This window comes from Bos mutus, chromosome 26, assembly GCF_027580195.1.
Source record: "Bos mutus isolate GX-2022 chromosome 26, NWIPB_WYAK_1.1, whole genome shotgun sequence".
NCBI lineage: Eukaryota > Metazoa > Chordata > Mammalia > Artiodactyla > Bovidae > Bos > Bos mutus.
In genome coordinates this window covers 41,382,428-41,397,985 of record NC_091642.1, presented here as the reverse complement: position 1 = coordinate 41,397,985, position 15,558 = coordinate 41,382,428, and the positions used below count along the sequence as shown (strand labels likewise).

Sequence of the window (15,558 nt, the reverse complement as noted above, 5' to 3'; positions counted from 1 at the left end):
AAAGAATATAAAAGGGCTCACACTGAGCAGAGAGAAAGTACAGACTCAGGGCAAAAGACCAAGTGAAGAAATGGAACTACAGAAGAGAACAATTCTAATTTTACAGCAAGAGTTTAATAGGCTAGTCCAAATCCATTTATTTTTGCCAAAGCATTCATTTACCACCTGACTCTCCTTTTTCCCTACCCCTAAATTCCTCTCTTGATGTCCATGGTGTTTGAAATGCATTCAGTGATTATTTTATTTTATTTTTTTACAAAAGAGTAATCCATGAACGTGAGACATGACAAAAAAGGCACTGAAATATTCAGAAACTACAGAAATAGGGGGGAAAGTTAGAGTTAAACTCACAAGCAAATCATACTTTTATAGTAAATGTATAAAACTAGAGTAGTTTGGAAAAGACATCATGATAGACTCTGAAACAAAGGCAAGCACAGTGAATAACAGTGGTGAGAGGATTAGGGTTATCAAACTGATTAAGTGTCCCCTGTCAATGTACATGGAAGTTGTTTTCAGTTATTACTCTTCTGCTGAGAGGATTAATATATCATCCTTGTTACAGAAATCTTAATTCAATGTATCACAGCTTAGGCATCAATGTATATTAACTGGGTACACATTTAAATGATGGAAGGCAAATAGCTGCAAAGGGGAGGAACTGAGAATCGCAAAAATCTGCCACTGCTTTGCTGTTTGTCTGAACCACCTACTCATGTGTTTTATTCAAACCCCAAATGGGAGGCACAGAGCAGCCCTGCAAGTCTTTCCACACACCTTCTTTCTTCATCTGCCTCCTTCCTTAATAGCAGCACCCGCCCAAAAGCAGTGCTATCCTACTCAAGGCAAAAAATTTGATTTAGTGTCTTAGGAGAAGGCTTTCAGCAAAGATTAGTCTCTAGGATTCCATGGACAGAGTATTAGATGTGACCTAGGCAATGGCACCCACTCCAGTACTCTTGCCTGGAAAATCCCATGGACAGAGGAGCCTGGTAGGCTGCAGTCCATGGGGTCGCTAAGAGTCAGGCATGACTAAGAGACTTCACTTTTACTTTTCACTTTCATGCATTGGAGAAGGAAATGGCAACCCACTCCAGTATTCTTGCCTGGAGAATCCCAGGGACAGAGGAGCCTAGTGGGCTGCTGTCTATGGGGTCACACAGAGTCGGACACAACTGAAGCGACTTAGCAGCAGCAGCAGTAGGCATTTGTTATATGCTCATGGAATAAATGAGTAAACAAATTAATAAATGAACAACCATCTTTCACTGCCCTGCCCCACGCCACCCCACCCCCCTCCCCTGCCCCCTGCCACTGTGGATATAAGACATTAGAGGCAGCAGAAGGCCTGGAAAGCCACATCAAGGAAACATAAAATGGACTCTACACAAAATACTCCCTTATCTCTTTCAGAAAGCAGTCACTTCTAGAAAGTGGCTTGAGCCTTAAAGGGCTGGTGCTCTCCCCAGAGGTTTTATTAGAGGGGCAAGCAATACTGCCTCATAAAGGAATCTACCAAAGAATTCTGGGGAAGGAAGGTTATGACAGGCGGAAGTCAGGCTCCCCTCTTGTGGCTCAGCTGGTAAAGAATCCACCTGCAGTGCAGGAGACCTGGGTTTGATCCCTCGGTTGAGAAGATCCCCTGTAGAAGGGAAAGGCTACCCACTCCAGTATCCTGACCTGGAGAATTCCATGGACTGTATAGTCCATGGTGTTGCAAAGAGTCGGACAGTACTGAGCAACTTCACTTCACTTCACTTGCTATGTAAAATATCTAGCTTCAAATTATATCAACAAGATTATTTCCGTGTTTTCTTTTTCAGACCAACCTAAGATTAAGTTAAATATCATTTAAAGACATTGGCTATTGAGATTTGAAAAAGTTGTTTTAAAAGGAAGAAGTCTTCTAAAGTGACCATGATGTGTTTAAGTAAATATTTTCCTGAAAGTTTCACTGTATAATTTAACTTGAGACGATATGGGTAAACACATAGAACTGCTGCAATATTTTAGGAAGTAATTTACCATTTCCTTTGATTTTGGAAAGTCCTTTAAAATATACAAAATCTGTTGCGATTTCTCCCAACCAGTTTTTCTAAAGGGTTCACAGCTCTAGTAACAAATAGTGCTGATAAATCAGGTAATCAATGTGCTAAGAAATCTTAGGAAAAAATAGACAAGTCACTGCTTCCTTTTCCTTCTGCTCCACTGTCCTCAAACGACTTCACAACTGAGTTTACAGATCAATACTTTTTCTATGAATACTCAGAAACTTGTGTTGGAATATACAGAGGATTTTCAGAAAAGTCAGCAGTTACTTAGTGTAAAGAGTTTTTAAAGTTTGAACTAGTAGACCAATCAGCAGGTTTATCTAATCCTGAAAAAACAGCTCAACTAGCTGATCTATTCATTTTTCATTCATCATTCATACCTGATCTGTTCAGGTATTCATTTCTCTCTCCCAAACAGCTCTACTGGCAGCAGTCAAAACCAAAGTGGGAACTTAATAAAAATGAAAATTGTGGTAGCAAAATATACTTACAAGGTTAATTTGACATATTGCAAAAAATTTGGGAGGTTATAGTGGTTTCTATATAACCACAGTACTGATTTAGAAAAACCTCAGAGAAACAGCTGCATTTTGATATATAACCTGCCTTGCCTGCATAAGAAACCCCAGATTTTCAGGTTATATAAGTCTAGATGCTAGAATTTGAACATAACATTGGGGAAAATTATATGTATCTCTTATTGAGAAATAACAGGATAATAAAAACTTGCATGTAAACTTCTCTATTAGGAAAATGCATATTTGCTCCCAAGATCACATGTTAATTTCTTTCACTGCTGCTGCGGCTGCTTCAGTCGTGTCCGACTCTGTGCGACCCCATAGATGGCAGCCCACCAGGCTTCCCCGTCCCTGGGATTCTCCAGGCAAGAACGCTGGAGTGCACTGCCATTTCCTTCTCCAATGCATGAAAGTGAAAAGTGAAAGTGAAGTTGCTCAATCGTGTCCCACTCTTCATGACCCCATGGACTGCAGCCTACCAGGCTCCTCCATCCATGGGATTTTCCAGGCAAGAGTACTAGAGAGTGGCAAAATATGAGAAAAAGTAAAGTCAGATCTGATTAAGAAAACTGTGCTCATACCGCTGGGTTCTCTGATTACCTGTGAATGTCTCCATTTCTGGCATTTGGTAGCTACTGGCTGAGGCAAACCAGGCACAATGTTTTCCAGCTGCTTGAAGATTAACTCCTGCACATCCTCAGTGCTGTGTTCCAAATGTGTAACTCCAAATGGGACAGTGGTGTGAATCACAAGGGAAGGTCCGATTTCTGATGACTCTAGTAGAAGAGGAACATAAAGATGTATCTTGAAGTGAGTAATATGGAAGTGTCTCTCAGCCTTTCAGTCCAGATTTAGAATTGATCACAATAATCAGACAATAAATGAAAGGAAAACAGAATCTAAACTTTGAAGCATAAAATTAGGCTAGTTCTGAAACTCCAAATCAGGTTTTACTGAAGAGAAGGACAGATTCAAGGCGTATTTTTTTTTTTTTTTTTAATTGGAGGATAATTGCTTCACAATGCTATGTTGGTTTCAAGACGTATTTTAGAGAATAAATTTTCAGGTCTTGTTAAAGAACCTGAAGGAAAGCAAAAGGACCTAATACATACTTCCTTGGGTGTCATTAAATTTACTTGTATCTTTCTCATCCACTAACACAAGCTCATCAGGGCAAGAACCATTTTTTTCTTTTTTTAAAAATTTTACTTATTTATTTATTGGCTGTGCTGGGTCTTTGCTGCCGCACAGGTTTTCCTCTAGTGCCTTGGGCTGGGACTACCCTCTAGTTACGGCGTGCGGGCTTCCTATTGCAGCAGCTTCTCCTGTTGCAGAGCACTGAGCTCTAGGGTACGTGGACTTCAGTAGCTGCAGCTCCTGTGCTACAGAGCACAGGCACGGACTTAGTTGCTCCGCTGAGTGTGGGATCGACCCAGATCAGGAATGGAACCCGCGTCTTCTGCAGTAGCAGGTGGGTTATTTACCACTGAGCCACCAGCGAAGCCCAGAACCATTTCTTATATAGAGTCTGAAAAAGTGGTAGTTGCTCAGTTGTGTCTGACTCTTTGCAATCCCTTGGACAGTAGCCCACCAGGCTTCTCTGTCCAGGGGATTTCCCAGGCAAGAATACTGGAGTGGGTTGTTGCCATTCCCTTCTCCAGGGGATCTTCCTGATTGACCTGAGGCACCAGGGAAGCCCATACATAACCTTTATTCACTTTAAATTCTGAGAGCAAAGTAGATGTTCATCTTCTTAATTTTATGTTAAATGGATTGCAAAATGCCTTGTTGAAATTATATAAATACCAGAATAAAATGTCTTTAAAAAATCTAAGCTTCTTTCTACATACAAGCTTGACTTCATAATGGTCTTCATCTTTTAGGCAGCATTAAAAATAATGTCTGCTTTATTCATAACATAGAGCTACTTCTCATTTTTGTCTACCACTGAAATTTTTTTTTTTGCTATATTTTCACAATGACAAACAGTAAGTGCTTCACATCTTTCACTCTTTGGTAGAACACAGGAAATCAAAGAGTTTGACACTGAAAACAAAGTGGCTGAGGCATCAGAGAATACAACCTTGGAAGGAATGTTAACCAGGATTTCCTGCTTTTATTATTTGTTTAAATCATGCAGAAGAGAAAAGCTGAGAGAAAACAAAATAGATATGAAACACATGAAATAATAATATGAAAGTTGGTGCCACCCCCTGCTGAAAGAAGAAAATACTAAAATGTATAAGTTATTGATGGGGGTTAGGAAGACTGATTCTGAAAAGTCTTTCAATTGGGAGTATAAAGCTCTTTTTAGAGTTGTTATAAAAGATAACAATCTGTTTGATAGGTTTATAAAATATTTCTCAAAAAAAGTAATTTTACACAGAGACACATTTCTTGCTTTACACAAGACAATTTCTTGCTTTGTATGCACTCAGCCTCTTTACTTTGTGTGTCTCTGTGTAGAATGAGAATAAGTTAGTATCTACTGTGCTGCTCTGTGGTCTGGATTAAAAGACATAATGTGTGTGAAGTGTTTAGCACTGTTTCTGGTACAGAAGAGGTTCTTAATATATGTAAGTTATGGAAATAAAAGTAATTAGTTAGATACTTCCAAGGGGGAAGTTTGCCTGATGTTGCTCAAATGAAGATGTGAGCTATTCTTCTGCGGTTGTTGTTAAAGTACTTCATTTCCCCATTACACTCTGGCTTACGACTTTTACAGAAAAATGGGAGAGAGACCCAAAATGCTGTGAGCGCTATAAAGTGGCACGCTTCCACACATTTCAAGATATACCAGACTGGGAGAGCTGACTTCAGAATCTGTGCTGTAAATGCAATGAATGGTAAGAAGATTGTCCAGTTTCACCTCACAGCGGCTGGAACAACTTGAAAGAGGATAGAGGGGGACCCTCTCTTTGAACATGCAATGCTTAACCTCTTGGGGTCAGCTTTACTGATACCACACAGGAGTGTAAAATCTCAAAATCCTTTCACTGGATACAACCAACAGTGAGAAACCTATTGCATATTGTCTCAGGGGGTGTTACCTATGTTTCAGTTTAATATATTCAGGAAGGCTTATACGCAGAAGGGACTGGCAATGACACCCGCCTTCCGTGAGGTACCAAATCTTCCTAGAGACAGAGAAGGCTACTGGGTCAGCATTCGGAAGCAAGAGAGTTGAGGTTCTGAGTTGACTTATCTATGGCAGGCTTCAAAGGGAGAAGAACTTGAGCTGTGTGCGTGAGGTTGCACTGACCCAGACATTTGTTCTAGCGGGGAGCTCATAAAATCGTTAAGAGTAGTGATGGTGCATTGCCAGGTTTCTCCCATTTACATTAGCCATCCACTCCAAGGAGAGCAATAAAAAAGGAAATTTAAAACTAAAAATGAAACCGTTTTTGCATAACAATGAGAGAACAACCTGACTACTTGTTTTTATTGGAATCAGACAAAAATTTTTCAGAATTTCAATTAAAATTTGAATACCTGCAACCTCAGACAATGACTTTTAAGGAAGAGGCCCTCGTTCCCTAAATTCAAGGGTATTTTCAGAAGCTAAAGTGCAAAAATACAAACAGCCAACCAGAGTTTAAACGTGACCAAGGCCTGGAACTCCAGTATCATAAAAAAACCACAAATATGTTAATAGGATTCAGAGCGTAAATTCAGTGTAATCATTATTCCTTGGTCACTGAGAAGGTAATGATGTTATCTTTCTTTTTCTTTTCTTTATTTAGTTTAACAAGCATACCACTTTGCTTTTGGCATTTTAAATGTAAAGTTCATAGTAAGTTGACAACTATTTCTGTATGTTGGGAGATCAGTGACTTCAGTCAGAAGATAACTATTTGAACCTTTGCATCTTTAATAGCCTGGTGGTCTTGGACAACTTAATCTCTTAGGCTCCACTTTCTTCCATCAATTAGAAGGGAGTAATACTACTTACCTTATAAGGCTGTCATGAGGATTAAATGGGTTTGGATACATAAAAGTCTTCTTCAAATACAAAGTGCTATACAAACATAAGGCACCCCTAGAAAATATTTTTGTTTTGACCTCTGAGTTGTGGTAAGAACAGCTTTAGAAAGGATAACAGAGTTGACTTCTCTCAAAGTATTGACTAATTCTTATATTAAAACCCTAGGAACAGTGGTGGATTATTCCTGCGTATAGGCACAGCAGTTTTTTGGCTTTGTTTTATTGTGGTAAAATGCATATAATAAAAATTTTACCTTTTAAGCCTGTCTTAAGTGTATATAGTTCTCTGGCATTAAGTATATTTACACTGTTCTGTAAACATGACCACCACTGATCACTAGAACTTTTTATCTTCCCAAATTGAAATTCAATAGGCATGGAAACACTAATTCCTGACTCCCCACTTCCCACTTGCCCCAGCCCCTGCCAAGTGAAAGTCGCTTAGTCGTGTCCGACTCTTTGTTACCCCATGGACTATACAGTTCATGGAATTCTCCAAGTTTGAATACAGGAGTGGGTAGCCTTTTCCTTCTCAGGGGATCTTCCCAACCCAGGGATTGAACCCAGGTCTCCCACATTGCAGGCAGATTCTTTACCAGCTGAGCCACAAGGCAGGCCCAAGAATACTGGAGTGAGTAGCCTATCCTTCTCCAGTGGATCTTCCCAACCCAGGAATCAAACCAGGGTCTCCTGCATCACAGGCAGATTCTTTACCAACTGGGCTATTGGGGAAGTCCAACCACCATTCTATTTCTCTTCCTATGAATTTGACCACTCTAGGTACTTCACATAAGTGGAATTATACGATGTGTCCTTTTGTAAAAGGCTTATTTCACTTAACATGATGTCTTCAAGCTTCATCCATGTTGCAACAGGTGTCAGAATTTTCTTCTTTTTTAAACCCACATAATATTCTATTGTGTGTATATACCAGATTTGTTGATTCTTTCACCTTTTGGATATTGTAATGCTGCTAGGAACGTGGGTGTACAATTTACCTGTTTAAGTCTCTGCTCTCACTTCTTCTTGGGGATACGCCCAGAAGTGAAAATGCTGATTCATGTGATAATTGTATGTTTAAGTTATTGCTCTATCACCAGATCATTTTCCATAGTGGCTGCACCATTTTTTCATTCCTACCAGCAATGCACAAAGGTTCTAATTTCTCCACATCCTTGCCAAACACTTGGCATTTTATTTTTTTTTAAATAGTCATCCTAATGAGTGTGAAGTGGACACTACATTTCTTTTAGTTTACATTTTTGGGTGGGGAGTCGAGACACTAAAAGCTGATATTAGTAAGAACAGCAGCATCATCACATACTATTAATATAACATTGAGATTGACAAGCCTCTCAGGTAGTATACATTCCACCTGCAATGCAGGTTCAGTTCCTGGGTCAGGAAGCTCCCCTGGAGAAGGGATAGGCTACCCACTCTAGTATTCTTAGGCTTTCCTGGTGGCTCAGATGGTAAAGAATCCACCTGCAATGTTGGAGACCTGGGTTTGATCCCTGGATTGGAAAGAACCCCTGGAGGAGGACATAGTAACCCACTGTAGTATTCTTGCCTGGACAACCCCCATGGAGAGAGAAGCCTGGCAGTTTACAGTCCATGGAGCTGCAAAGAGTCAGACATGACTGAGCAACTAAGCGCAGCAAATGAAATACCTGCAATTCAAAGCTACAGAAGTCACCATTCCCCCAACAGACACCGAAATTTGTGCTGAAATAAATATTTTTGCCACCTCAGATCCATGGCCATATCAGTCATAATAACAGATAATAGCAGGCTAAATACTGTTTAGTTAAAGACAAAGGTTGTCGTATCGCATCCAGAAAATAATATCTAACTATATGTAGCTTAGGGCTTATAGTGGTAAAGAACCTGCCTGCCAGTGCAGGAGACCTAAGAGATGTGGGTTCAATCCCTGGGTTGGGAAGATCCCCTGGAGGAGGGCATAGCAGCTCACTCCAGTATTCTTGCCTGGAGAATTCCATGGACAGAGGAGCCTGGCAGGCTTCCACAGGGATGCAAAGAGTCGGACACAACTGAAGCGACTCAGCAGCAGCATTTGTAGCTTAAAATCAAATACATTAGGGTTGGGGTTAGAAATTCTTTAAGGCCTAAGTTTAAAGATTATTCCTTTAGAGATTTACTTTCATTTCTGCCAGGTACCTTGGAGGCAATACTGCATATGGCTACTTTAACTGGGTTTTTAGAACATACTAGCAGAATGAATTCTGGCACCAGATCTGCCTGAGGGTGGATATGTGGCTTGGCATCTCAGAGGAGATATTCTATTTCTTTTTTTGTTTTTTCCACTCCACTCAAAAATAGGCAAGCATTCCCAGTGTCTTCCTCTACCAGATAGGAAACAGCAAATAAGTTCTTTAAAGCCATAAAAGTATACCCATCCATGTTAAAAAAACTTTCAAATCTAAAAGAAACAGGCTAATTTTTCTTGGGAAAAAAGTTACTGAAATTAACTCGTTATAAAATAAATCAGTATAAACTAAAATGTATAGAAGAAATTGAAAACACAATCAATAAATATTCAAAACAACAACAACAAAAATACTTCAGGACCTAACTGTTTTACTTGTGAGTAGTTTAAAATTGTCAAGCTAGTATAATGTTGACTACAGATACATACATCACATCGACATATATAAACATACACCAAACTATAGATCATTCTTCTACGAGTGTTAACAGGTATGTTCTTTCATATAAACAGGGACAATGAAAAGAAACATGATAATCTCAATATGTATTTAAAAGGCATCCAGTAACATTTTAATATCAAACCATGGAAAAGATATACAACATGAAAAAATTGACTCTTTCAAAATGAGATAGAATAGCTTTCTTAAGCTGTTGGTCTATATCATACTTTACTATGAAATAATACAGATTTTCATGGTAAAATTAGCACACACCAAGGATACTTAGTAATACCAATGCTATTTAACATTACTAGTGTAATGCACTAAGATAAAAAATAAAAATAAGATTTATAAACATTAGTGAAGAAGGAAAAAATCAAGTTTTAAAATAGTAAGTCAACATAAAATTCATCAAATTAATTAAAAAATTTTTGATATTAAATTGATTTCCCTACATACCAACAGTAACTAGTAAAGAAACAAAATTGTAAATTAATTCTACAAGTTTTTTTGAATTTAAAATAATCCTAAAGAATAAATAAGGGAATGAGAATATTAAAACATGTTTTTGAAAAAAAAAAATCATTGAATGGAGACTTACTTTACCATACATTTAAATGTATCATAAAGACACAGCAATCAAATCAGCCTGCTACTGGTTGACTATAATAGCCAGTGAATCAGAACAGATCTCTCTGGAAAAAAAATCCTAAAATATAGTAAATATTTAGTACAGGACAACAAATATAACAGAGCAGTGGAGGAAGAATGCGTTTTTATATTGTCCTAGAAAATTGGATATACGGATAGTTTTAACTTAGAATATTCCCCTCCCAATTCTGACCCAAATTTGTCACCATTTCTGACTACTTTCTTCTAAAATTACATGAATATACTACTCTCTCACTCACACAGCAAGCTCAGACTTACTGAGACATCCTTGCTGCTGCTGCTGCTGCTGCTAAGTCGCTTCAGTCGTGTCCGACTCTGTGCGACCCCATAGACGGCAGCCCACCAGGCTCCTCTGTCCCTGGGATTCTCCAGGCAAGAACGCTGGAGTGGGTTGCCATTTCCTTCTCCAATGCATGAAAGTGAAAAGTGAAAGTGAAGTTGCTCAGTTGTGTCTGACTCTTAGCGACCCCATGGACCGCAGCCCACAGACCGCAGCCCACCAGGCTCCTCCGTCCACGGGATTTTCCAGGCAAGAGTACTGGAGTGGGTTGCCATTTCTTTCTCTGGAGACATCCTTATTTACAGGCAAATATTTCAGAGACCATTTTCATCTGTTAAACTTTGCTGTTAGCCATATCTGTCAAAGAAGGGGCAGGAGTTGGGTTACCCTAAGGCCAGTTTCAGATTCTATCTCTGACAGGGAAGTTTAGACTAAAGAAACTTAAGGAGTGGCAGACACTATAGCTGCAGACCAAGAGGATCAAAAAAAAAAAAAAATCAATGAATATGTTTCTTTAATTACTGATTCAGTCAAATGAGCATGTGGGTGCTTAGTTCAGTTTGGTACCATTGTGGCCTCTTAGAAGCTTACATCTTAGTGGGGAGATGGCACCTAGGCCAAACCAGTTAGAGAGCCATATCTCTAACTGGTATGGTCTTGACTGTGTGAAAATTAACTTTAGGAAACAGATTCCTTGGAAGAGAGAAAAGGGACCAGGTGTTGAGAGCCACACAGTTTGAGGGGTGGGTGGTCAGTTCTCCGTCCTCCTTCCCCCTGTCAGTGGCATTGGTGGTAAGTTTCCCTCTCCCTCCCAATGTGGAATTGGCTTAACTATCCTTGTCCTCTAGCCATGAGAGCTCTTACTACAATTTGGCTCTTTTGTATGGCTCTGGAGCCCAGCAGCAAATGTAACAAGGAGTAAGCCAATCACGTTAGTAAGTCCAACAACAAAAAAGTAACTCACTCTTGATGATGAAAGCATAGGGTAAAAGGAAGGAAGAAGAGTGGGGAGGGGAAAGGGAGACAGAGAGGGAGATACAGGTGCACCTGTTGTCTCTCTCTCCTTCCTCATTTTCCTAGCAAAGCCAACACAAACTGCATCTGACCCTCTGCAACTTGGCATTCCACTTCTTCAGCAGTGTGTTTGCTTGCTGCTGGCTCAGAATCAGGAACTAGACCTCACTATTCAGAGGGACCACCTGCAGGGTTTATTTGCTTTTTAATAAGCATCTCAAACAATTCTTACATATAAGTTGTGCTGTGTTCAGTCACTCAGTCGTGTCCAACTCTTTGTGACTCCATGGACTGTAGTTTGCCAGGCTCCTCTGTCCATGGGGATTCTCCAGGCAGGAATACTGGAGCAGGTTGCCATTTCTTCCTGCAGGGGATCTTCCTGACCTAGGTCTCGAACCTGTGTCTCTTGCATCTCCTGCATTGGCAGGCGGCTTCTTTACCACCAGTATCTATATGGGCCTCCAGGTGGTCCAGTGGTAAAGAACCCACCTGCCAGTGCAGGAGATGCAAGAGATGCAGGTTTGATTCCTGGGTTGGGAAGATCCTCTGGAGGAGGAAATGGCAACCCTCTCCAGTATTCTTGCCTGGAGAATCCCCATGGGCAGAGGAACCTAGTGGACTTCAGACATGACTGAAGCGACTTAGCATGCATACATACAAACAGTTACAGTTCAGTTGTGTCCGACTCTTTGCAACCCCATCGACTGCAGCATACCAGGTTTCCCTGCCCTTCACCACCTCCCGGAGCTTGCTCAAACTCAGGTCCATTGAGTCGGCGATGCCATCCAACCACCTCATCCTCTGTTAACCCCTTCTCCTGCCTTCAATCTTTCCCAACATCAGGGTCTTTTCCAAAGAGTTGGTTCTTCTCATCAGGTGGCCAAAGTATTGGAGCTTCAACTTCAGCATCAGTCCTTTCAGTGAATATTCAGGGTTGATTTCCTTTAGGACTGACTGGTTTGATCTCCTGGCTATCCAAGGGACTCCCAAGAGTCTTCTCCAACACCACAGTTCAAAAGCATCAATTTTGCGCAGTTAAGCCTTGTGACCTCCACACATGACTACTGGAAAAACCACAGCATGACTATTCGGACCTCTGTCGGAAAAGTAATATCTCTGCTTCTCAATAGGCTGTCTAGGTTTGTCATAGCTTTCCTTCCAAGCAGCAAGTACATTTAAATTTCTTGGCTGCAGTCCCTGTCTGCAGTGATTTTTGAGCCCAAGAAAATAAAGTCTGTCACTGTTTTCCGTATTTGCCATGAAATGATGGGACTGGATGTATATGTATATGTGTGTGTGTGTGTGTGTGTGTGTGTATGTTACAGAAGCCAAAATTCACTTACAAGAGCCCTACTCATGTCCTGGGCAATCTCATTGCCTCCAACTATATCTGTAGGAGGGACTTCTCCATTATTGAATTGGAAGTACTAGCTTTAAAAAAAAAAAAAACTAAAAGACTTATTTGTTTCTTCTCTTCTTTCAGTCTTTGACTTGCCTATTATAAGGCCTGTGACTACTAATATATCTAGGAATGTATGCATTTGCCACTTTAAATAGAAACTAGGAAGGAAAGTTTTAAAATGACTACACATGTATCTTTGCAATCCTTGTTATCCCAGGCTACATATGTTTGGATTTCTTATGTTTAAAAAGATGCAGGGACATCCTCTAAACAATTTTGTATATGATACCATTCTGATAGGCATTTAGTTAAATATAAGCAAGTGTGTAAAATCCCACACGATGAATTGAAAATAACATGAGCATTACCCAAAAGTTCATACTTCCAATTTCAGAAGATTCTTCCCCATAGCTCCAGTATAAATAAATGTATACAAATGCAGGAAATAATCTACCAGTAAACAATGGAAAACTGTTCACAGAAAGTGTGTTTGCCATCTGCAGCCAGTTGAGCAGTAAATGATAACATTCACCAGTAATCCAAACTACTTGAATAATAAACATGTTGTCTATTTCCTCAATACCTATGAGGACTGAATGCCAGAGGCTGTGGGATGGGGTCAGGAGGGTGGGGACAGGGACAGGGTTGAACTACTGGGGATAGTTTTCTGCTGATTAGAGGCGCATCTTCGAGTCCTGAGAATGGAGTAGTATAAGCATCAAGGTGTTGCACCAAATCCTCAAAGTGGATAAGGTTTCAGAATAAACAAGGTGAGAGGTGGAAAGGATGAGGGATGACAGGCTGGGCTGAGCCTGGGGGGATGGACAGTTAACTATAGGCAGAAAAAAAATACATTGCCTACAGATATTCATTTTAGTATTTCTTTTCCTACTGAATTGGTTTTGAAGACTCAAACCAGTTCACAAGTGGTGAAGATCTTCTGCCTAGTGATCTACTTAATAGATTCAAACAACCCAGTACCCCTTAGAGAAAAGGCATACTATAGTATACTGACCTCCAAGCTAGTTACAAAGGTCATATGAGTGAGTATCTGCGTAGCAGACCTTACCCGTTCAGCGTTCACTGGCAACAGTAGCTAAATTTTGTTTTAGGGGATCAACCCTCCCCACTACTTTCACCCCTGATTAAGGTGACCCGAGTAACTGATCAATTAATCCTTTCCTAACTAAGTGATTTGTTTAGCAATGCATTAACTCAAGGCAGGCCGATCAGGTCAATGAGATTCAATTCCTAGACTAGCGTTAAGCTTATGGGGAAATAGGTTCTTTCTTTGTAAAACTTGGCACTGAAATGATTGGTACTACGAATAAATCCAATGCAGCAAAAGGCAGAGTCAAGAAATGGACAGAAACTAAGTCTTCATGATGTTCATGGATCAATCTGGACATGCCTGAAGCGTTACTTTTTGAATTTTCAAGAACGATACCAATAAATTCTTCCTCCTCTTTTTTCTGGCAGGGAGGGGTGTTGAGACATCCAAATCAGGTTTTATGTTATTTGTAACCTGTTGCGTTTAGTCACTAAGTTGTGTCCAACACTTTTGCAACCCCATGGACTGCAGCCCGCCAGGCTCCTCTGTCCATGGGATTATCCCAGCAAGAGTACTGGAGTGGGTTGCCATTTCCTTCTCCAGGGGATCTTTCTGACCCAGGGATCAAACCGTGTCTCCTGCTTGGCAGGCAGATTCTTTACCACTGAGCCACCTGGGAAGCCCTATTTGTAACCTAAACTAACCTAAACATATGAAATATCTAGTACAAAGCCTGGCATAGGTATGCTTGTTCTGACAAATGCATTTCATTTCTTTCTTCTCTTCTCCTCTTGTCTGCCCTTAATCTTACTTGATATCTCCAATATTTAAAAAAAGGTTAGATTTTACCAGTTTCTTTAGAAAACTTAATAATTATGAAAAACAAAAACGAAATCCTCCTTCTGTGCCTCAGTTTCTTTATATGTGAAGTAAAGGGGTTAGAAAAGTTTGGTATCTTCAGATTCCTTTCAACTTTAATGTTCCATGACTATAAAATGGAGGCCCAGATATTGGTGACAATTTGAAAAGTAAAGCTCATTCTTTCCCTAATCACTCCATGCTGTCACTAAGGCAGAAATCCCTGGCTCTCAAAGAAGAGACTAAAACTAAGAATGCATAGGACCAACATGATGAAAATACTTTCCTTTATCTGAGCTTTGAGTTTGCCCTAGATTTTAGGGTTTTAATTTCCATCCCACTTTTGAGTGTAAATGCAGCAAACTATTTTATAGTACAGTAAGAAAACATACTACATTGTTTAAGAATTCTGGATTCAGCTCTGCTACCAACTAGAACAGTTCTTGACATACCACAGATACTCAATTCACACATGGAAACAGATAAATAATTCACAAATGTCACAGCTCTGTGGAAAATCATGTGCAACTAACAAGAGTTAAATTGTTAGCTCTAACCAGGATTGAGAATCCTTTGCTTTCTAAAGATACATTAAGTTGGATTCAAGTTCATTCTGAAAATAACATTACTGTTGAGTATGTGTATTTCGATATATGTGATCCGAGTGTGAGAATGCTAAGCCTCTTGAGATTCACAATAACTTGAGCTATCTTCATGATGTATGTTGTGAGTGTGAATATCATTTGTCATGTGAGTGATGGTAAGAGAACTAGATTTCCAAGGTTCTTTCATCCCTAGGGTTCTCAGTGGTGGGCTGGTGGCTGCAGTGGTGGAGGCGTGAGATAGATCTCACTAGAGCAGTACCATGAGGCAAACGACACAGACCCAGATCAGCGTTATTGTGGGTTTGGTTCCAGGCTACCACAATAAACAAATATCAAAATAAAGCAAGTCACATGAATTCTTCATTCTCCCAGTGCATATAAAAATTATATTTCTCATACTGTGGTCTATTAAGTATGCAATAGCATTATGTCTAAAAAAATGTACATATCTTAA

At 39.9% G+C, this 15,558-nt stretch overlaps 1 protein-coding gene across 10 annotated transcripts in view; it reads right to left on the bottom strand.

The window, feature by feature from the left end:
* RNLS (renalase, FAD dependent amine oxidase) overlaps positions 1 to 15,558 on the bottom strand; it is a 318,654-nt gene that overhangs the window by 64,639 nt on the left and 238,457 nt on the right. For all 10 annotated transcript variants that reach the window (XR_011462807.1, XR_011462806.1, XR_011462805.1 and 7 more), the window contains exon 6: positions 3,170 to 3,345. Coding sequence is in view for 6 of the 10 variants with exons in the window: in XM_070363864.1 (XP_070219965.1) it covers positions 3,170 to 3,345 (176 nt within the window). In the remaining 4 variants the exon portion in view is untranslated. The remainder of the gene's footprint in view (positions 1 to 3,169; positions 3,346 to 15,558) is intronic.